Source organism: Fukomys damarensis, unplaced genomic scaffold (assembly GCF_012274545.1).
Source record: "Fukomys damarensis isolate Sample0158 unplaced genomic scaffold, DMR_v1.0_HiC HiC_scaffold_21, whole genome shotgun sequence".
Lineage (NCBI taxonomy): Eukaryota > Metazoa > Chordata > Mammalia > Rodentia > Bathyergidae > Fukomys > Fukomys damarensis.
Window position 1 is genome coordinate 31,265,924 of NW_022900933.1, and position 24,351 is coordinate 31,290,274.

General features: G+C 34.7%; 1 protein-coding gene across 1 annotated transcript in view; it reads right to left on the reverse strand.

The window, feature by feature from the left end:
- The window catches only part of Catsperb (cation channel sperm associated auxiliary subunit beta), a 100,332-nt gene that overhangs the window by 75,290 nt on the left and 691 nt on the right, over positions 1 to 24,351 (reverse strand). Inside the window, exons 2-6 of the mRNA XM_010616311.1 lie at positions 20,369 to 20,447; positions 16,786 to 16,874; positions 12,525 to 12,665; positions 8,165 to 8,225; positions 1,404 to 1,499 (exon numbers count right to left, since the gene is read on the reverse strand). Coding sequence (XP_010614613.1) covers positions 1,404 to 1,499; positions 8,165 to 8,225; positions 12,525 to 12,665; positions 16,786 to 16,874; positions 20,369 to 20,447 — 466 coding nt within the window. The remainder of the gene's footprint in view (positions 1 to 1,403; positions 1,500 to 8,164; positions 8,226 to 12,524; positions 12,666 to 16,785; positions 16,875 to 20,368; positions 20,448 to 24,351) is intronic.

Sequence of the window (24,351 nt, forward strand, 5' to 3'; positions counted from 1 at the left end):
AAAAGGAAAGAAAAGGCCCAAATCCATGCAATTAGGAGTGAAAAGGGTGAAATTACAATAGATCCAGCCGAAATCCAGAGGATCATCAATACCTACCTACTTTGAGAAACTTTATACCAATAAGATGGAAAATACAGAAGAAAAGGAAAGATTCCTAGATTTGCATAAATTGCCAAAGTTGAACAAAGATGAACTAAAAAATCTAAACGATCCAATATCAACCAATGAAATTGAAAAAGAACCCCCTCTCCACTATTGGTGGGAGTGCAGACTGGTGCAACCACTGTGGAAATCCGTATGGAGATACCTCAAACAACTAGGATTGGAAGTCCCATTTGACCCAGCTATTCTCTTGCTGGGTATCTTCCCCCGCAAATTAAAAGAATCCTACCTTAGTGATATATGTGCACCCATGCTCCCCATGTTCATAGCAGCACAATTTGTGATAGCTAAAACTTGGAAGCAGCCCAATTGTCCATCAACAGGAGACTGAATAAAGAAAATGTGTGTGTGTTTTATAAAATGGAATACTATTCAGCCATAAAGAATGAGAAACTAGAAATATTTATAGCTAAATGGATGCACATTGAGGTGGTACTTTTAAGTGAAATAAATAGGACACACGTGTAAATACAGAATCACTTCTCTAATGTGAGAAACTGAAAGTGTAAATAAGGACTAAAAGGTATAATAGATAATTTGAAATAGGAAGAAAAGGTACAAAGTGGAAGCAGAAGTGGAAGGGAAGGGGAAAAGGAAGAACGGAATGGAATTAATATGAGAAAAATAAAAAATGGAAACAAAGTTTTTGTACATAGGGAGGGGTGGCGGGGTTGAAGGGAGGGCAGAGACATGGGGAAAAAGAAAGAACCAAGATGGATTATGTAAAGATACAAATTTCTAATGATGAATATCATTAAATTGTATACCTTAAATGTACCAATAAAATTAATTTTTAAAAATTGGGCTATCATTTTTAATCAGACAGTTGAAAAGGAGAAGCCTAGTTTTACCTCTCAATTTTCATGAATTTAAAGAAATTAATGCTTAATAAAAAATAACTGTTGTAGGGCAGAGCAAGATTGTTTTTACATGCTGTTAAAGACAGTGAGAAGTATCTAACTAAGATACATCAAAGATGCAAAAACTAGTTTTATGCTAGTTTCACGTTTAGAATGATCCCCAAAGTGGCCACAATAAAAGATACTTTCATATTCCTATAGCACTCTATGTAGGGCTCTAATAACAATTATCCACATATATTTAATTTTTTGCCCCATAATATTTTGAGCCCCTCAAGGTCCTGGTCATCTAAGACTTAGCAGAATCTGCCATATAGTAAATGGCAAAGTTTGCTGTAATAATATATGAATCCCATTCTGTTTTCATCTTCTAGTAGTTACCTCGAATACTATCCAATAGGGTTCCTTCAATAGCATAAATATTTAATCCTTGATGTAAAGTGATCTTTACTAACCATTCTTCTACAGCAGCAATATCTGAAAACAAAAGACAGTCAACTACTTTTTACATGTCATGTTGATGAAACAAGTTATGTGAACATCACCAGTAATGACAACTTTTCCTTTTCCAACCATTTTTTGCTACATTTATATGTCAAGTTTCCCATATTTTTCTGCAAATATTTTACTAATAAGATAGTGAAAAAAGAATTATGAAGTGATCTGACCATCATACCCATGAATCTGCACACTAATATTTTAGATCATAATTTTTCTCCTAGAGCTGTTATGACTTGGTAAAAAGTAAATTTTGACCTTCTTGTGAAATAGTATAATATTATCTAAAAATACCCATCAAGGAAAAGTTCATGACTGATGGCTTCACTGCTGAATTGTACCATATATTTAAGGGATATCTAATATAAATTATTCTTAAACTAGTCTAAAAAATTGAAAAAGTGGGTAATTCAAAAGTCATTCTATATTGCCAAAATTACTGATACCAAAACCAGAAAAGGAAACCACAAAAAGGAAAATATTTCTGATTAAAATATATGTGGCTGGGGATTTAGCTCAGTGGTTCTGCCATCTGCCTCGCAAGCACAAGGACCTGAGTTTGATCCCTGGTACCAAAAAAAAAAACAGTAAACATTCTCAACAAAATACTAGAAAACTGAGTTCTATGGCACATTAAAAAGATCATCATGATCAAGTGGGATTTATCGTAGGTATGCAGGATGGTTCAATAATAAGAAAGCAAACAAATCAATTGAAAATGGGCAAAGGAGCTGGATGTAGTGATGCACGCCTGTAATCCCAACACTCAGGAGACTGAGGCAGGAGGATCACTGAGCGTTCAAGGCCAGCCTGAACTACAAAGTGAGACCCTGCCTCAAAAAAAAAAAAATGGGCACAGGATCTGACAAATACCATACATTCTCCCTAATATGCAGAATGTAGAAAAGATGACAAGAAAATACAAGGGAGACTATTATTAGACAAGAGGAACAGAATATGAGGGAGGGGAGGAAGTAAAAAGACAGGTAATAGGGGGTAGATTATGAGCAAAATGTATCCATTAATATTATACCCCACCATGTGAAATTAGGGGAAAGAGTGGGATATGGGAGGATGATGGAGATCAAAGTATGTTATATGCAGGTATGAGCCTTCTAAAATGAAGCCCATTAATCTGTACAACCAATCAAAAGAGAATTGAAAGGAGCTAAAGGTGTAGGGAAGGTGTGATACATAGGGGAAGAACAAAAAGGGAAAAGAAAAAAATGTGAGAGAATGAAAAGATGAAAATAAAGTGTTTGTAGATGGGGAGGGGAGGAGGGGGTGAAGGGAGGGCAGAGGTAAGGGGAAAAAAATGAGAATCAAGACTTGCCATGTAAAGGTACATGATCCCAACAATGAATGTAACTGTACTGTATCCCTAAATGTACCAATAAACTCAAAAAAAAAAAAAAAGAGAATTGAAAAAAAATCTCCATATGGCTCTACAGGCTTCACTTAAATCATTTAAAAATGGAGATAATAAGGTTACCTATCAAGAGTCTACTTCTCATAGTAAGAAATAAATGAGTTAATTTGGTTAAAGTCTCTTGAGCAGTGCTGGCATATAATAACTCAATAAATGCTAGTGGCTAAATCTACTACTACTACTACAATGACTATTTTGCTACCTTTGCTGTTGATGTTACCTAACTTACTTTTACTAAAATTTTACATGTGCAGATGGCACCAACTTATCATGGACACACTTAATGATTTTTCTGTTTATGATTGTGCAAAAATAATATGAATTCAATAGGAAACATACATAAAATTTTAAATTTTGATCTTTTCCTGGACTACCAATATGTGGTAAAATACTCTCTTGTGATGTAGAGCAGCAAAACCAGTTGGCCATACAATCATGCAGGGGAAAGTAACTGTGTTGCTAAGCTATAATGTTAAGTAGCTTAGGTATATTAAATGCATGTTAACTTACAATATTTTCAACTTAATACAAGTTTATCTGGATGCAACCTCCTCATAAATTGAGAAGTATCTTACCACAGTACTCAAATTCATGGCATGACAGTAAATCAGATATGATTAAGGAAGAAAACATTGAATGAGGAAATGTGATTTTTTTCCTCTAAGCATTTTAAATCTGATTTTTATTACATTACTGTATACCATCCCCCTTTCCATTATATTACCAGAACAAACTGAAAACACACACACACACACACACACACACACACACACACACACCTCATTCAAGGGATTTGTTTCAGAAGAAGCAGAGCTCATTTGATCTTTTTCTATAAATTCTAATGTTCTCAGCTCAGCTTTGTTTTTGTATGGGTGACCTCACAATCAATGTATTTTGAATTAAAGCTTGCAAATAAATAGCAGAAGTAAAAATCACATGTAATCTTCATTGCTTTCCAACTGTCAAGTCACTGTCGCTACTATGCCAAGCACCTACAATAATATTTCACCTTTATACTAAACTAATGAGTCAGTACAATTTAAAAATATAGTACAGTTTTCAAAACGAATTCCTTGCAAAAAACACTCATAGTTCCAATGACAAGATTTTTCTTTAAAAGGAGATGAGTAGGGCTGGGGATTTAGATCAGTGGTCCTGTCGCCTGCTTCAAAGAGCAAGGACCGGAGTTTGATTCCTGGTATAAAAAAAAAGAAAAAGAGTATCCCTCTCTCTTATTGCTTCCTAGTTGACACTGGGAAGCACTGCCAAGGTGAACGGCTTCATTCTACCACAGCCTTCCACTGTGATGTACTAACTCACCACAGGCTCAGAAACAGTGGAGCCAGCCCACCATGGATTGAAACCACTGACACTATGAACCAAAACAATTTTTTCCTCTTTTAAATTGTTGTTTTCAGGTATTTTGTCACAATAATGGAAAGCTAACACAACAAACTTATGCTTAGTAGTGGATTGTTGCTGTGATTATACTTGATCATGTGATTTAGAAGCCTTTGGAAATGGTTTGTGGGGGGAATTTAGTAAGATTTGGAATTGCAAGCTACAGTAAGCCCTAGGTCAGTGGTGGTGAACCTATAGCACATGCGCTGCAGTGGGAACACAGAGCCCTCTCTGTTGCAGCGAGCCAAGTTGCCCCAGCAGCTGAGTATTGGTAACAGTTTATCTAAACTAAATTCTCAGGATTCAGGTTTAATTGCAGTATTGACACTTTGCAAAAAATAAATGGGGCTTGGGCTGTAGTTTGGGTACTTGGTCTCTAAAAGTTTTGCTAGGTTGTTGTAACTAGAATTTAATTAGTGATTCTCAGCCTGATGTGGTAATGCACACCTGTAATCCCAGCACTCTGGGAAACTGAGGCAGGAGGATTGCAAGTGCAATCCCATCTTGGGCAATTTAGCAATTTAGACTGTTATGGCCTGTACCTACATATCCCTCATGTGGTGACAGGTGGGGATTTTTGGAGGTGGAGCTGGATCTAGGGTGTGTGATGCTGGGATTAAGGGTACATGCTGGGATTAATGGTATATGATTAGTAAATGATTCCATTGATTGGTTTAGCTTAATTCCGTGTATGGATAATGCAAACCTCAATTTGAGTGTAGGTGGCACCACCCAAAAGGCAAGTGGGTTGGAAGGGATTAAAAGGAGAGGCAGGCTGCTGCTTCCCTACTTTACTGCTTTGTTGCCTTCTGCCTGTTCTGTCAGCCATGGACTGTATCTCCTCTGCAATGCCCTTCTGCAATGCCACTTTGCCTTGGAGCCAGCTGATTTTGGACTGAATCCTCTACAAACTGAACTGAAAAAACCTTTCCTTCTTTAACTTGTGGTGTTGGGTAGTTTGTCTCAGCAAATGAGAAAAGTAACTAAGATAGAAACCTTGTCTCAAAATTTAAAAAATTAGAAAGAGGCTGTAGACATAGCATAGCTCAGTGAGAAGCCCCTGGGTTCAATCCTTAGGATTGCAAAGAAAAACAAAAAAAAGGTGATTGGACGATTCTGGTGGACGCTCAGAAGAACAGAATACTGATAGGAACGAAGATAGTAAAGACTGTCTTGAGGTTTCAGATGGAAATGAGGATTTTATTGGGAATTAGACCAGAGGCCTTTTGTTACATTTTGGCAAATAATTTGTGTGTGTTATTTTGTCCATGCCCTGAGACTTTGTGTGAGGCTGAATTTAAAGGTAATGACTAATTTAGAAATTTCAACACACCACACCATTCAAGTGGTGACATAAGTACTGCTTTTAGCCAGATTTGCAGTGAGAATAATGAGCAAAAAGCGGAGTGGAATGACTTGAAAAACTTGTAGTTTGGCCAGAAATAAGCATATGTAAGATTGGGACCAAGGAAGTTGTAGCTGATAAAGAGATTAACACAGAGAAAAAGAATATGCCTTGACATCTCAGGAACTGGCTAGCCACTATCCATCACATGTATGAAAGCGTAAACTTGTTTCAAAGACTTTGTTTTGAGGGGAGAGTTTCTCAGTATCTTCCTCCTACAGGGTTGCCTTTCCACAGGATTCATCTCACCATGCTCAGCTGTTTGGACAGAGCCTGTTGCAGTCATGGCATGAATGCACCTTGCTATTGTTTGAGATGGTGGTAGACCTTGGCATCATTCATGTGATGCTGGTTTTACAGACATGCAGAATATAACAGTTGTAGGGTCATGGAGGCTTCCACCCAAATTTCACAAGAGGGCCTAGAAGGCCAGCCAATATAAGGCAGCATTAAAATTCCTATAGTCAATCCTTGTGAGAGTGATGTATGAACTGTGAGAGTGAAGCTGAAACTGCAACTGAGACCTCTGGAAATTAGAGATGAGAGGAACATTGGTATGTCTACCAACAGAAGCCACAGAAATGAGTACAGTCAGCCCAAGACTGTGGCTATGTGTGCTGCAGCCAGTAAGGCCTAGGGGAGGGGCTGCCCAATCTCTTCAGAGCTCATATCCTGCCATCATGTGCCCTAAGATACAGGACTTAGATCTAAGGATTTAATGTTTGCCCTGCTGGGTTTCTGCCTTTCTTTAGTCTGCTCTTTCCTTGGTACTCTTTTATCCCTTGCTTTTGGAATGGGATGTTCACCTTGTGCAATTGTATATTGGAAATATGTAACCTGTTTCTTGAGTTTTATAGGGACTCATAGCTAAGAGTTTGCCTTGAGTCTTAGATGAGACTTTGTATTTGGACGTTTGAGCAATGCTGGAGCTGTTAAAGCATGGGACTCTTAGAGATGGACTGAATGGATTTTGAAATGTGAGACGGACAACAGACTTTGGGGCCTAGGGTTCAGATGTTATATTTTGGATCTGGAATGTCTCTGTAAGGGACATGCCTTTGAATGGTATATTTGGTCCTCAGCTCCTTCCTCTCTCTTTGCTCTGTGGCCCCCATAAGTGTGCAGCTTTCCTCTGCTGTGCTCTTCTACCATGATGTACTACTGACTCACCACAGGCCCAGAAGCAATACATGGACCAAAACCTCTGACATCATGAGGCAAAACAAACCTTTCCTCTTAAAAAAATCAGCTGAGTAAAGGGAAAAGATAGTGATACAATCCATGTCAGATCTTACAGTACTGCAGTTTCTGCTTTGATCTTTGATACTTCCTTATCTATCTCTGCTCTATTCTCTTTCTTCCACCTTCTCTCTGTAGGGCCCATTCTACTCTCTTATCCAGAGAGGTTGGCCTGTGTGATTCCCCTATCTCACTCTCCCAATCCTTAATGTTCTTGCATTTTTTTTTTTTATACTGGATATTGAACTCAGGACCTTGTGCTTGCGAAGCAGGTGGCAGAACCATTGAGTTAAATCCCTGGCCCTATTTGCCTGCCATTTTTAATTGGCTCATGAATAGATCTGAGGATAAGGATATTCTCCTGAGACTTTGCAATTTGGGGTGGCCCTTAGGAAAAATAAATAAAAATTCAACAATAGCGAGAGAGTTTTAGAATGCCAATCTGCAAAGAAACAAAAATAAATGTGGATTTACAGAAAAGATAGAGAAGACAGGGAACCCAGTCTTTCCTGAGTTCTTTCTATTTGTTATTTCTGATTCCTTCTTACAGTATGGCTGCATTTGTCTTTGGAATCCATGAGTGAAAAAAATTTTTTTTTCCTTAAGTGAAGTTTTTCTTTCTTGCATATACCATATTAAAACAACAAATCTTTCATCATCTTTAACCTATGGGACTACAGCTTATGCCTAAAAATTTAACTTTGTCTATTAGCTTAATACTTGAAAATTTGAAACTTGACTTTCCTCCTTTCTTTCTGAGTATACACAGTATATAATTCTATACTGCCACATAACATTTAATAGTAAAGTCCCTAATAAAATAATACATTGCACATTATAGCCTATAACACTTTAAGGTTGATTTAACTTTAGTAAAATTTATAATACTCAATACTATAATTTTCAACTTCTAAAAAATTAGTTTTCTTTAAATAAAGGATAATATAAATTTTATGTATGTCAGAACAATCAACCTGTAAGATTGCCAGATAAAATACATATGTCCAGGTAAACTTAAATTTCAGATAAATAAGAAATAAATTTTTAGTATGTCCTACATTCTACATAGGATATTTACATGGGGTAATGACTAGTCTTTAAACTACAATAAATATTTTTACTTGGTAAATTTAGACCCATGAGTAAGAGAATAAATTTAGTCAGTCTTACCTGTGTTACTTGTGATATTTTCTCTCGGAATATCAATTAACCAGAAAATCCGATCATTCAACTTGAATGAAGAAGACATCAGAAAACAATATTTTACAATGTTCATAGTAATGTTTATTTTGGCATGTTCTACATGTCATTTTTTTTCTGTATTGGGGGATTGAACCCAGGGTCTTTACACTGAACCACACCCCCAGTCTTTAATGTTTTTGAAAAAATTTTGGGACAGGGTCTTGTTGAGTTACTAAATTGCCCAGGCTGGGTTTGAAATTTAATCCTCCTGCCTCAGCCTCCCAGAATGGTGGGATTGCAAGTGTACACCACTACACCCATCTCTACTCTCTCTCTTAAAAAAGAATTAAACAAAAGCACGTATACGTTTTATCTAGTTGTTAGGTTTTTTCTACATTATATATAAGTAAAATAATGTAATTCAAGAATATGTTTGAATCATGGTTGGGAATAACATAAGATTGGAAATGATAAAAAAGTTAATCAGCTGTGTACAATAATTTAGCCACATAATGGATTACCACACAATCAATCTCTGGTAGCATGAAGCTGAAGTACTACTGCTTAATAATCAGAGACAAAACATGGATGGCAGAGCATTGGAAATTTAAGAGAAAAATCCAAGGAGCAAGAGATCTCCAAGAATGGTGAGCTCTAAGATTTATATAAAAACTGTGTCCAAATCCTCATGCTACACAGGTGCAGAAGATACCCCTAGAGTACCAAGTCTAAAAAAGCAGTGGAAGCTAAAAGAATTGGCAGAGATATCAGAGATATTGAAACTATAAAACAGTTTGCAGATTTTGCCAAGTTAAATTATCTGCCTTTTAGAATAACAAGAACAAAATAGAATCTAGAGTTGCTACAACATATTATCTTTAGTGTCCACTTTTGAATCCAAAGTGACAAGATATAAAAAGAGACACGAAAATGTAACTGATACTCAGGAATAAAGGGTAGACACTAAATTGAGTCAGAATGTAGATACCAGAAATGACTTCAAAGAATTTATTATGAAAGTGTACATTGGCTTAGGAAGATGTTCTAACAAGGGAATCCCAACACAGAAAAACAAACAAACAGAAATAATAAGACTGACAAGCATTATAACATATTTGTTTAACAGATTAAACTGCAGAATGGAGATGTAAAAAGAAACAATAAGCGAGTTTAAAGATATAGCAGTTAAAACTACCAAATATTAAAAAGAGGGACATGTTAGGGTGACTATAGGTAACGATAATATACTATTTATTTAAAAAATGAGGAAAAAGTATTTTGAATGCTCTCATCATAAGGAAATGATAAATTCTTGAGGACACAATATATTTAATCTGATTTAAACGTTACACAAGATATGCACCTATACTACATGGTAACCCATTAATATATGAAATTTTAATGAATTTAACATATCAATTAAAAATAAATTTTAAAAAGAGGGAAATAATTCATAAAAAATAAAGTTTTATAGACTTGTGAGATAATATAATGTGTTCCAAAATATGTATAATTGGATTCAAAGGAGAGACAGAAAAATGGGTGGAAAAATGTTAGAGAAATACTGGCATAAGGCTTTCCAAATTTGGTGAATTTGCAATTCAGGAAGCTCAGAGAGCTTCAACTGAGTAAGTACAAAGAGAAAATCTTAACAGTATCTAGAAAAAAAATGGCACAAAAATGGGACAATAATAAAATCAACAGTTAACTTTTTTTTCAAAACAATGGTGTCAGGCAACATTAGAATAACATATTCAAAATTCTGAAAGAAAATGAAGTCAATCAGAAATTGTAGATCTGACAAAAATATTTTTCAAAAATTCAGGTAACTACTAAAAATCTCTTACAACTCATATGTGAGTCCAGCATGGCTACAGGATACAAGATAGATAAAAAGGTTTACTATTAGGAATAAATTTGACAGAAGATGCATACAGTTTATACTCTTGAAACAAAATATTGTTGAAAAAAATTAAAGAAGATCAAAATATGTGGAAAGACAACTTGTATTCATAGTTTGAAAGACTTAATGTTATTAAGATGGGAGCATACCTAAATTTATCTATAGATTCAACAAAATCTCATCAGAATCCCAGCAGATTACTTTGAAGAAATTTACAAGCTTATCCTAAAATTCATATGGAGGGCTTGGGATTTACTCAGTTGTGCTGCCACCTGCCTCACAAGCACAAGGCCTTGAGTATGATCCTCAGTACAAAAAAAAAAAATCATATGGAAACTCAGGGACCAAGACTAGCAAAAACAATTCTGAAAAAGAAGAACAAAGTCAGAGAATTCATGCTTCCTTGTTTCATAACTTAACCCAAAGCAACCATATTAAGACAACATGTAGTAGCATAAAAATAAACACATAGATCAATGCAATATAATTGAGAACACAGAAACAAACCTTCACATTTATAGTCAGCTGACTTTCAACAAAGATGTCAAACAATTCATTAATGAAATAATATTTTCAACAAATAGTACAAGGAAAGGTGGATATCTAATGCAAATAATGAATATAGATTCCCATCTCCTATTGTACAGTATATAAAAACTCAAAATGGATAGAAACTTAAAGGTAAAAGCTAAAACTATTGAGCTCCTGAGAGAAAACATGCAGGTAAATTTTTCTGACTTTGGATCAAGTGAGAATTTTCTACACATGACTCAAAAGTGCAAGGGAGAAACTTTCCCATATCAAACACACTATCAAGAAAGTGAAAAGGCAACTCACAGAATGGAAGAAGATTTTTGCAAATCACATCTGGTATGGGACTTCTACCCAGAATATATAAAGAACATTTGGAATTCAACAATAAGAAGACCACTCAAATTAAAAATGGACAAAGAATCTAAATAGCTATTTCTAGGCTTAGAGTAGTGTATGCCTGTAATCACCACACTTGAGAGGCTGAGGCAGGAGGATCACCATGAATTTGAGACCAGCCTGGGATACAAAGTGAGTTCAAGGTCACCCTGAACTACACTGTAAGACCCTGTCTGAAAAAAAAAAGCTATTTCCCCAAAGAAGATATTCATATGGGATGATACGAAATGATAATCAGCATCATTTGTTATTTGAAAAATACAATTCAAAATCGTGAGAGAGTTCTTCATATCTACTAGAATGACTGTAACAAAAAAGACATAGCAAGTGTTGGTGAGAATGTGGAGACACTGGAACTCTAATAACATAGGTAGGAATGTAAAGTAATACAATCATTTTTGAAAGCAATCTGGTAGTTCTCAAAAAGTTAAATAGAGCATTGTGCCCAGAGAAATGAAAACATTTCCACCCAAACACATCCACAAATGCTCATAGCAGCATTATTTATAATAGCCCCAAACTCGAAATAACGCAAATGTTGATCAACTGATGAAGAGATAAATAAATGTGATGTCTATACAATGGAACATTATTCAGCCAGAAAAAGGAATGTAGTACTGATAAATGCCACAACATGGATGGACCTTGAATATACTATGTAACCTGAAAGTTGTGGTCATAAATATTACATATTATGTTTCATTTACATGAAGTGCTCAGAATAAGCAAATTTGTAGAGAAATAAAGTAGAATAGTAGTTGCCTAGGGCTGGGGAATAGAGGTAGAATGGAAAGCGTGTGTCCTAATGACTTTGAGTTGTTCTTTGGAGTGATGAAGTATTCTGGAATTACATAGTAGGAACGATTGCATAAATGAAGTGTATGAACATGCTAAAAAGCAATGAATCAGCCTGGGGATTTAGGTCAGCGGCACTACGCCTGCCTCACTGTCACAAGGTCCTGAGTTTGATCCCTGGTACAGAAAAAAGAAAAAAGCAGCAATGGATTATACATGTTAAACAGGTGAACTGTATGGTATGTAAATTATATCTTATTAAAGTTTTAAAATGAAGGTCAAATAAAGACATTTTCAGGGGAAAAAGAAATTAATTGTCAGAAGATCTGTACTGTAAAATGCTTAAATAAGTTTGATACCAGAGGCAATCTATATCTAAGAGGAATGAAGAGTAATAGAAATTGTAAATAAGTATATATTAAAAATTGTATTTTTCTTCTAATTTTTTGAAAAATGTGGTTAGTTAAAGCAAAAAGTATAATATATTTTTGAATTTAAAACATATATAAATCACGTGTATGTATCTGTATTGCAATATTTTGGTTGGGTTTTTTTTTGGGGGGGGGTACCGGAGATCGAACTCGGGTCCTTCTGCTTGTGAGGCAGGTGGTGGAACCTCTATATTATAATAGCAACGAATTACTTGTCTTCAAAAACACACCCTATAAGGAAGAGTATACTTATGTAAACATATCACAGAATTAAATAAAGCATAATTACCAAAGTTAAATTGAAGTGGAAGATGCCATGATATGTACTATTTATGATTTCCAAGGTAGGAGCAAGTCCTCCAGATGTGAATGTACTTAGCGTTTCCTTGGAAACATGTTCATTCTCCGTTTGGAAAAAACACTGGATTTGCTTTAGGAAAGAGAAAGATAAAACAAACAAGTAATGACAGTTTGGTGGAGAGAAGCATATGATATTAATGTAAAAGTGAGGAGGAATCTGTGAAAAGTAAATGCTGTGAAGGCTGCTACCGTTAGTAATTCCACCTCTAGCTAGATGAAAAAAAAGTTTTTCCAAAGCAAACTTGTAGAACTCAGTAACCTATTACGAGATTGTCATAAAGTTTCAATTCATCCTTATTATAACCTTTTCTGTCATAAAACATTAAGAAAGTTTTTATATTTAATAAGGATAAAATCAGAACCCCACGCCTGCACACGTAGGAATTATGATTTTTTTTAAAGTTGCTATTTTGCATTAAGTTTTTGAAAGCTTGTACTATTAAAGTTATTTTGTATTTAAATAAAAGAGGAAGCAAATATGTAAAGCAAAGCTTACATTTTTATTGACTATTGCTAGCATATGTGAAAATGCAGCAATCATTAATGGAAGATTTTACTAAAAACTTACATGAGAGAGATACTAAAAACTTTATTTTAACTCTCAGTTCTTGTAATTAAGAGCACTTTGGGTAATTTCCTTATCTAAGTTTCCCTACCTAAAAAGTGGGGAAAGCCATTCATTCCAAAAACATTTACTTACCCTTCATTATGCGAGTGTTATAGGTACTGGGAATAGAGAAGTGAATAAAATAGAAAAAATTCCTGCCATCATGCAACTTACATTTTAATGGGGATTTGCAGGGAGACAAATTGATAGATGGAGTGGAGCGTGAATTGGTAGATGGATAGAAGAAAAGTTACAAGTAAAATAAATACAGAATCAATTATATGAATAAAGTAGAAGAGGGAGATTGGGAGCACAGGAGTTTGTGATGTTTAATGGGTCATCTGGAAAAAGGACAATAGTACTTAATTACCTCAGGGAAAATCAATTGTGAAGATTAAATGTCATTATGAACATAATGAAACTTTGAAAAGTGTCTAACACACACAGACACACACACCTGACACAATTAAACACTTTGGTTATATCTCACCTCCTACACACAACTTTTTTTTTCTAGGACTGGTGATTGAAGCAGGCATGCTTAAGCAAGCACTTTATCACTGAGCTACACCCTCAGTCCTTTTTGTTTTTTATTTTGAGACAGAATTTTGCTAAATTGCCCAGGCTGGCCTTGAACTTGTGATCCTCCTGCTTCAGCTTCCTAAAGAGAGGGATTAAAAGTACGTGCCACAGTTCCTGGCTATAATTCCCTTTTCAAGAATAAAACACTGACAGAACCGGGCACGGTGCACACTTATAATCCCATTGTGGTGCATACCTATAATCCCAGTTCTCTAGGAGGCTGAGGCAGGAGGACTGCAAGTTTGAGCACAGCTCTGGCAATTTAGCAATTTAGCTAGACCTTCTCTCAACATAAAAAATAAAAATGGTTGGGGATGTAGCTCAGTGTGAAGGACCTGGGTTCAAACTCCACTACTACATAAGACAATATAACAAAATAAAAAAAAAACATGGAGGAAAAAATTGGCTGGGGAAGTTAGGTAACCTGCCCAAGTACACACAGATCACTAATTAGCAAGTCCAAGATCTGATCTCAGCTTTATAGGTCTTTCTCTAAGGCTTATTATTTTTCTATAATATATAATCCAAAAATAAGGATTTTTTTTTACTTAAAGGGTATGTACTTCACAATAGTTGTAAATAAAAAAGTTAAATATATGTGGCGTATCAAGAAGCAATTGAAGTCTAAATTAAAGCAGATTTAGAGATAAATGTATTTGTAATTGTGGAGTAGTTTGTTTTTATTATATTTATAGATTTTTAAACAATTTGTGTGTTTTTATTAACTCCTATGTTTGTTCAAATTTGCAGCATGGTTATCTTTAAAAATTTTATTTAATTAGCTTGAGTTTGCAATTCACACAGTTTATAGTCCCCTTGGGAATGATTATATGTACATATTACAGTTTTTTATAACCCCTTCCCCTTTCTTTTTTCTCCATCCTCTTACTCTGTCCCTTATCACTTTTTACAGACTTGTCGATATTATTTGTCTTAGCTTATGTTATGGCATGTAAAGTTTACATTGATTTGAGTTATTAGGACCCTGTACATTATGTGTCATTATTCCTCTCACTTCCCCTTCCCCTCCTCCTTACATTTAACCCTTGTTCCCTTGGACCACTTCACTATTGGACAAGATCTGTCCCCTTGTCCCTTTCTATGCATCCTCATTTTCTTTGTTTGTACTTTGCCTTACTCAAATGAGAGATACAATATGGTATTTAAACTTATGGGTCTAATTTATTTATTTCAGTATTGTATTTTCCAACAGCCATTTTCCTACCAATGTCTCAAATCTGTCATTCTTTATACCTGAGTATTATTCCATTATATATTGACACAGCATTTTCTTTATCCAGTCATCAGTTGATGGTTATACAGGCTGCTTCCAGGATTTAGCTACTACGAATTGTGCTGTTATAAACATTGGTATGCATATATTGCTGCAGTATGATGACTTAAACTCTTTGGGGAAGATTCCTAGCAGAGGAATATCTAGGTTGTATGGAATTTCTTTTTTCTTTTTTCTTTTTGTGGTACCGGGGATCGGACTCGGAACCTTGCGCTTGTGAAGCAGGCAGCGGAACCACTGAACTAAATTCCTGGTCCCTTATCTCTCTCTCTTTTTTAAAAATTTCTAATTTCGATTCGTTGAGAAATCTCCATACCTATTTTCATAATGGTTGTGCTAGTTTACCTTCCCACCAACAGTGAAGGGGTTCCTTTTTTCACCAAAGCCATATTAGGATTTGTTATTCTTTGATTTCTTGAGGATTACCATTCTTTCTGGAATAAGACAGAGTCTTAGAGGGTCAGAGATTTTGCTCAGTGGTTCCACCACCTGCCTTGCAAGTGCAAGGTCCTGAGTTTGATCCCCAGTACCAAAAAAAAAAAAAAAAAAAAAAAAAAAAAGAGAAGGAAGGAAGAAAGATTCTTACATTGTGCTGCTTTGCTGAAGTTGGTTATTAATTCTAAGAATTTTTGGTGGCGTTCTTTGGGTCTTCTATTTAGAGTATCATGTCATCTTTAAATAACAATAATTTGAGTCATTCATTTCCTATGTGTATCTATTTATTTCTTTCTCTTGTCTACTTGCTTTGGCTAATATTTCAAATACTATGTTGAATAATAGAACTGATAGTGGACATCCTTGTTTTGTCCCTGATTTTAGGGGGGATGCTTTTCTTTCTTTTTTTTTTTTTCAGATCGAATTTAGGACCTTGCACTTGTGAGGCAGGTGGTAGAACCATTGAGCTAAATCCCTGGCCCTGCTTTTAGTTTTTCTCCATTTAGTATGATGCTGCCTATTTATTTGTCATAAATAGCCTTTTTCATATTCAGGTATGATATATCAATTCCTGTTTCCTTCAGGATTTTTATCGTGAAGGGGTATTGGATTTTGTGGAAAGTCTCTTCTGTTTTCCACTGATATGACCACATGGTTTTTTACCTTACTCCTCTTTATGTGATGTATTACACTTAGAGACTTAGGTTTGTTCAACCATCCTTGCATCTCTGGGATGAAACCCACTTGATGGTGTGTTTTTTTATAATGTGTTGCATTCTATTTGCTAATATTTTGTTGAGGATTTTCTACATGGCTTTCTTAATGCTGTATTTTATTTTGTTGTGTGTTTTTAAAAGAAATATCTTATTATTTGAATCAAAGGATTATATCATCCCTTACCCAAAATGACAACTTCAGTATGGATTCTTTCTCAAGGCCATGTGAGGCAATTTTATTTCTCTAACAGCTTAAATTTGTCAAACTTTGGATAAATAAGGATAAATAAGCTCCATAAAAATTTGTTATAGTTGATCTTTAAAAAAAAAGGAGGAGGAGGCATCATTTTAAAACAACAACAAAGCAAAACCACTCAAGGTACTCAATGGCTAAATGAAGTTCTACCTGAATTAAGTGGTCAAGGTCTAGAAAGTATACAAACGATTATATAGAATTCATCTTCTCAAATCTGAAAGGAGTACAGTGTTACTGGTTTTACACATGGATTTAAAAGACATGTGAAAGGTCATGAGAAATGCTATTAAAGAACCTTACCAAATTTTTTGAGGAAAGAAGCAACTTCATTATTTCATTAGTTTTGGGGAGCCCTTGGTTAGAACAAGCAAAATGTTTCTCCATAACATCTACATAAAACAAAATAATGAATATTTTAGTTATAGATGGATGAATTTCCATTAAAAGTACCATATTTTTCAAACTGATGAATATTATTTTTCAAGAATAAGAATATAGTTATATGTTTTAATTTCATTTTACTATAGATAAATCTAAATCTTCTGTTTAAAAAAATGATTTCCAATAAAGGAAGGTCAGGCTGTAGTATTAAGATTTAAATATACCACATGTTAAACCATGATGCAAATATACATACATATATGGAAGTATATATATTAGTGCTGGGTTGAACACAGGGCTTTAACACTGAGCTACATCCTAGTCCTTTTTAATTATAACAATTACAATGCAAAACTGTGTTTTGAAGTTTTAAGTGCTTGGAGAATGGTTTGAATTGTAACCAAAAAAGTCTTGGGACCAAATACTCAGAGAAGGACATAGGAAGAAGCAAGTCAAGGACTGGATTTAAATAGAAAGTAAGGCTACATGTGGCAGCATTTGCCTACAATTCTAGCAGGTGGGTTTCAAGTATGAGTTCAAGCATGAGCTACACAGCAAGTTGTGGGTGAGCCTGGACTACACAGGGAGAACTGTTCTCAAAAGAATGAATGAATAGCAGATAAAAATAAATTTACTTCATAATTTCATATCATTCATTCTATTGGTACAACATTATGATTTCAATGCTATTCTTAAAATTCTATGCATAAATATATCTGTGGAAGTTTCATAAATGTGGCTTAAACTATATTTGGAAGGCAGCTATGCTCACCATTATACTACCAATGCTTAAACTATATGTGGCAGTGATAGTGTTAACAGGCTTCAACCATTTTCAGCTCACAGAGGCATTCATTTTGCCCATCCTTGACAGTGCTACCAGACTTGTTTTTTAAAGCTACATTTGATTCTATGGTCCAAATCAGTCCTCTGTTTAAAAATCTTCACTATACCTCATTATCTAATGAATAAAGTCCTTGTATGGAAAGAAGATAAGCAGAAGGAAACTAATTCCTTTGAAAAACATACATTGAGCCAGCTACTGGTTTAACATGTCATATTATGACATTACCACAATACTATGTGCTTTCTGTACCACTGTCCCCTTTGAAAGAAGAGGAACCAAGAGTAAGGGTGACTGAGCTCAAAGGTCACATATGGCTAATCACAACAGCAAGTCAGATGGGAAGCAAGTCTTTCCCTAACAATCTTTTTCTCTTCTGCCAGATAATCTTTCAACAGTGAAGCTCCTTTTTCAAACTATCCTGTACAAAATCTACACTCCAACCTCTCTAAAATGATAATGGATTTCTCTCTACTGCCATTCTGTGTCTCAAATTTTAACTCATCTTAAGATCTAGTTCAAATAGAATCTTTTTATAATGTTGGTCTCAGTGAAACTGATTGGTTGGTTTCCTGCACTTTGGTATCATTTCATGAATTATTGGGTCATATCACCGAGCTCCTTTGAGCTTGAATGTTAAAAAAAATAGAGTCAGGAAAAGCCATAGGAGATATTGTGGCAAGAGACAGAAGGAATTCCCAATTTCTGTACTTTTGCCTACAAGGATCCCTTTTCCTAGAAATTCTCAGATGATAGAGTTTGTTAGATTGTTTTAAACAACAAAATAAAAACAAGAAAAAAATCATGAGCCATTAAAGGAAAGATACACCAGAGAAGTTACATTTTAAAGGTATGATTACTTTAACATAAATCATGGCATAAAGGGAAAACGTACAAGTCATAACTGCTGAGGGAATGTCTTCTCCGAAAGAAGAGGAAAAAGTACTCTGAGCCAAATTTATAGAAACAGTGTTATTTATAAAACTCATTTATTATTCATAGTTAAATTATAGCAATGAAGTTGAAGCTAGAAGCAGAAAAATGCCTTTGTCTTTCTCCACAAATACATTTTACATAATGTATGATGTGTTAGGGTTTCAGAACATGCCACACCCTAAATAAGCCTCTTTGACATATCAAGCATTTCAACATGAAAGCAACTGAGAAACAGCAGGTGCAGGGATGGGAGAGCACTGTTATCTACCACCTAAAAAGCAGAATATAAATTTCCCATGAGAAATGTGCTCTACCTTTAGCTTCTCTATCGCCAGATATGAAGAGCTGACACAGAGGTGAGTCTGTACAAACACATTTACAAAATAAACCTTATCTTCCACTAATATGTGTATATTTATTTCCTGGTAACTTTCCCATTAAAATCCCAATTTACTGCTTTGTTGAGATACTATGCAACCCCCAGGTCTAATTACTTCTTTTGGTATTTTATTTCTTTCCATGAAGCCCACTATGTTATGCAAAAACATTAATCATGTTTTTTCTTCTATTCATCTGTCTCTCGCTCAATTCATAGGCCTAGCCACAAAATCTAACAGAGGAAAAATGTTCCCTCTCTGAGGCTGCCATATTAATGTAAACTATAGCTATGCTATGTTACTCTGCTACCTAGTAATCCTAAATAACTTCCCAACATTGACAAATTAAAGCTCAAACTCCTTTGCCTGACATTCTAAGGAATGTTAAATATCTCTGTGATATGAACCAGCTTTCCATATTTCAAGAATATTTTACTTGTATCCTTTCATTCTTGTCAAAGTGAACTATTTACTGATCCTTTCATGTGGTCTGTGACTTCCTATCTCCGTAATGCTCACATGCACCCTGATGTTGTCTTGTCGAATACTCTTCTCCATATATGCGTATGCACATATTACTCATTTGGGGGCCTAATGGATTGTTCTTTTTTGTACAGTGTTTCCTGACAACCCCCTTCCCTACAGCTGGAAGGAACCACTCCTTTCTCTGAAATCTCTGAAGTCTGTGACTCTCCCGTCTTGGAATAGACCCATGCATGTGTCATATATTCTCTAGAAGAATGTAGGAACTAAAGCCAGGTCATCCCAGAACTTTTGTAACTCAGCAACACATCTGTGAATAGATGATGTCTGAATCCTTCTATCCATCCGTCCAGTCAATAATACTATGTTCCAGGCCCCATTCCAAGATGCTGCAGAATCTAAAAAATATGCACAAATAGGAGTGGATTTGTCTTGCGTTTTTATAACGTTTTTCTGCCATAAAAGTCCTGTTGACTAATTCAGTTTGTATATTACTTTCAGAAAATTCTCCTCAATCTCAGTCTACTAGTGTGATAATTCAGTTTACAATTCATTCTACCTAAAACCATTCACAGATGAAAGAATTTTAAAATATCTGTCTTCAAATACTTAAAGTTTTGCAAATATAAAATCTTCTTTTAATATTCAATATTCTGTCTTATAAATGATTAAATACTACAGTGAGTGGTAAATATTTTGTCTTTTGTACATACAACTTAGTAACAATAGTTTCAAATGATGTTATTAGAAATGTATGGACCAGATAAGGTAAAGAAGACTTACTAACATTTAACTTTAAATGAGAAAGGATATAAATGAGAACTCTCGAGTAGGAAAAAGAAAAGAATAGTCAGATGCTTACCTTTATCATATGCCATTCCTGAAGAAAATTCCAACATGTTCAAAAGTAAAATCATAACATATATAAGTGGTGATTCCATCTGTTGGAATAAATAAGAATTATTTCCTTTTAATTATTCTGAACATATTTTTGATATCAACAACTATAAAGTTGTAGAGAAATCAACTCTTCAAGTTAAAAATACTTCCCACTATGTAACAAAAGTAGACAAAAAGTCTCCAGATATAGCTCCATAGTACAGTGCTTCCCAGCATTTGCAAAGCCCTGTGCATAATTCCCAGAACTGAAGTGGGAAAAAGAAAAGCAGACAACACAAGAGTTGACTAAGCTCTAAATTTATTCCCTAATTAATATTAAGGATGTTTGTATGTATAATAATGGAAAATTAGAAAACAGAGATATGGTTCAGGTTTTTCTTCAATGTAGATAACTGGGAAAAATGAAATCAATTGTATAAGCTATATAAATCAGAAATTGAATTATATAGACTCTAACAATGATATAGTTGTTACTTAATTTAATATTTTGACTACATTGCTTTTGGGAAGGACAATCCCTGTTACTGGACATCTTTGCTGAGGATTATAAGAATACTAGCTACTGCTTTTGATGTAATGAAGACCTTTGTTCTGACTCTGGAGTCTTGTGTCTTTTGCCAGCATGCAAGAAAGCAGGCTTTCTTTCCAACTGTAAGTAGGGTGAAATTTCAGACTCTGTGCAGTTCCTGATAACTGCTGAATAAATTAAACTTAACTGGTGTTTGCTTTTGCTCCCTCAAAGTTGGCTTTTTTGATTAAATATACTTAATGATAGAGAGCTCAAACATTTGTCAGAGTTTTAAATTAATTATTCTTATCACATTGTCAAGGAAGGATTTCTTTTTCATCACATTTTTCAGACATCTGAGAAAACAACTTGCTATCACAAGGTAGAAAGAAACATAGGGGAATTGGAGAAGCAAAGAGAGAAGGGGAGGGAAGGGGAAGAGGATCAAAGAAAAACAAATGGGAAGAAAGGAGCTAAAGGTGTAGGGAAGGTGGGATGGGTAGGGGAAGGGTAATAAGGGAAAAGAAAAAAATGTGAGATAATGAAAAGATGGAAATAAAGTGTTTGTAGATGGGGAGGGGAGAAGGGGGTGAAGGGAGGGCAGGGGTAAGGGGAAAAAATGAGAATCAAGACTTGTCATGTAGAGGTACAAGATCCCAACAATGAATGTAACTGTACTGTATCCCTAAAATGTACCAATAAACTCAATTAAAGCTGAAAAAAAAAAAAAGAAAGAAAAACAACAGAAACAGGATGTGGTATATACATGTAGCCACCTCTCAAGATTATTCTAAACTGCACAAACTGCATGAACATATTAACAAAATTTTAAACAAACAAGGTAAGAAGAAACAAGCAGCACATTAAAGCAATATCACTGTGCTGTGCTCAATTACACTGGTGTAAAAATTAATTGGACATTAAATGGAGATGCTAGCACAGTTAAAGTTCAAAAATAGTGCCCTTAACAGAAAATTTTTTATATTTCCTAAATATTCAAATTAAATAACATAACATTATTATTAGAACCTCTCACTTTTTCTCATCTCATTGACCAAAGTGCATTATACTCCAGATCTTCAGTTTGGATGAACTATTATTAACTTATAGAAGTTAATAAATAAATATATCTAATTTCTTGGGATTGGATTTGGTTATATCTAGCTTTGACCAAGTAACTTAAAAACTTAATTTGAAAGGATTTTAATGTTCATGAAGGAAAGAAAATTGAGAGAGATAATTCAAGGGCAAATGAACAGAGGTGATTTCTGGGCTCTCTGTGGCTTTGCTACTAGCTGTCTGCCCCTTATTCTACAGATTTGGCCTATATTCTTTTAATTTAGAGATGGAATGTGCTTGAGAGTTGATATCTAAGATATTAAATAAACATACTCTAAGCTCCTTATTGGCTAGTGAAAGAAATGGACTTGGAACCAAGATCTAATCAGCACAGAAAGAGGCCACAAAATAGAAAAAAATAAAAACTAAAAAATATGAGATATCTTATTACATTTGACCTAGCACTAAAACCACAATGTTTGTGCAACATTACTCTGCTCCACACATATGTTAATTTCATGCTTTTCATTTTTTCTTCAACATCATAGCTTTCTGCAATTTGGTACCATCTCTGTCAACAGTCATCTCCCTGTTAGAGAAAAGCAGACCCTAGCCTTTGGTAAGTTCTATCCATTGAACTGTCTTTAATGAGTTGCTTCTGTGTGTTCACTTTCTATTTAATAAACTGGGTGTAATAGCTACTTTACAGTGTTGTGAGAATTAAATGAAAAAAATGAATTAATGAATAATATTGGAGTTACTTTATATGGAGTAATCACTTGATAGATATTACCTCTGAGTTCATATCCTTAACCTTGCAGCAACTTCTTTATCTTTACCACATTCTCTACAGTTAGCAGTTAGACAGCCCTGGTTATCATTCCCATTTAATTATTATGGGCTTTACATAATTGTCTTCTATAAGTCAAACATCTGAGCATTTTTCTTTCTCTAGCACCAAAAGGATGCTGAAAAATGCCCCCAAAAGGAATCTACCTCTTTTTCCATCTATTCATTTGTAATTATTCCATAGTTTTTACACTATAAATTCATGTTACAGTAAGGCATTTATTAACCTTTTTTGTTTGTTTCATGCTAAAGACGTTGATAAAGCTTTTGCTGGAAGCAAGCTGTAAGTTTCAGTGACTGTGGCAGCACCGTGACTAAGCTGCCTCTTCAGACTGTCAGAATAGAAATGTCTGAACAAGGCTGACTGGCCTAAGAAAATTATGAAGCAAGTGACACTGGCCTTCTTTTCCCTAGCAACCTTTCATCTATTTTTTCTTTCTTATTTTACCTGACATGATGTTTCTTCCCTTCTAGGGTAAAAGTTGTGCTTTCAGTCACTAACTCAGGAAGTACACTTTAATGTGAGCAAGTACCAAGAGTATTCCTAGCAGGTCTATAACCATGGAATGAAAGATGAATGATGTTTTCCCCTGGCAAATACATCAGACTCTAGGCATCTAGTCAGGAGATTTGGGAACAAAGAATGGGGTAGGAATGAAAGAAAAATGATTTTGACATTTAAAAAATATAATTTTGTCCCAATTTTAAAAATTTGAAAAATACAAAGAAATATAGGAAAGTTAATTTTACATAAATCAACAACCAGATAAAAATAGTGACAATATACTGACATTTTTTTTTTTTGGTAATAGGACTCGAACTTGGGTCTTTGTGCTTGCAAGGCAGGCGGTGGCACCACTGAGCTAAATCCTTAGCCCCTATGCTGACCTTTCTTGAGCCTGTTCCCTCTGCATTTATGTATTATATGTAGGGTTCTTCTACATGGTATATATAGCTTCACATTATTCTCTGAGTCAATGTTATTATGGCCACTTTCTCATGTATCTCAAGTCTTTTCTCAAAAGTTTTCACAGTTATGTATCTAAAATGACTATGCAATTTACTCAAACAGAAGATTTTTCTTCTATTTCTAAAGTTTTCCTATTATGAATAATGTGATAGTAAATAATCCTGAACAAAAATACTTGTCTCCATTTAAAAGTGTTTCTTAGGATATGAACATGTTTAAGACTCATGATACATATCAGCAAATTGTTTTCCAGAAATCCAGCATTGAAAATTAGATATCTATAAAGCTTTATACATAAAAAAGTATCTTATTAGCTGAGTACAGTGGCACAACCCTAATATCCCAGTACTGTGAGAGGCTGAGGCAGGAGGTTCACAAGATTGAGAATGGCCTGGGTTACTTAGTGACTTAGTGAGAACTTATCTCAAAATAAAAAATAAAAAAGGCCTGAGGGTATAGCTCAGTGCAAAGGCCCTGGATTCAATTCCTAATATATATATGACATATATATTTCTTACAGTATAAACATATTTATTATATTATAAAGAATAGAACATAT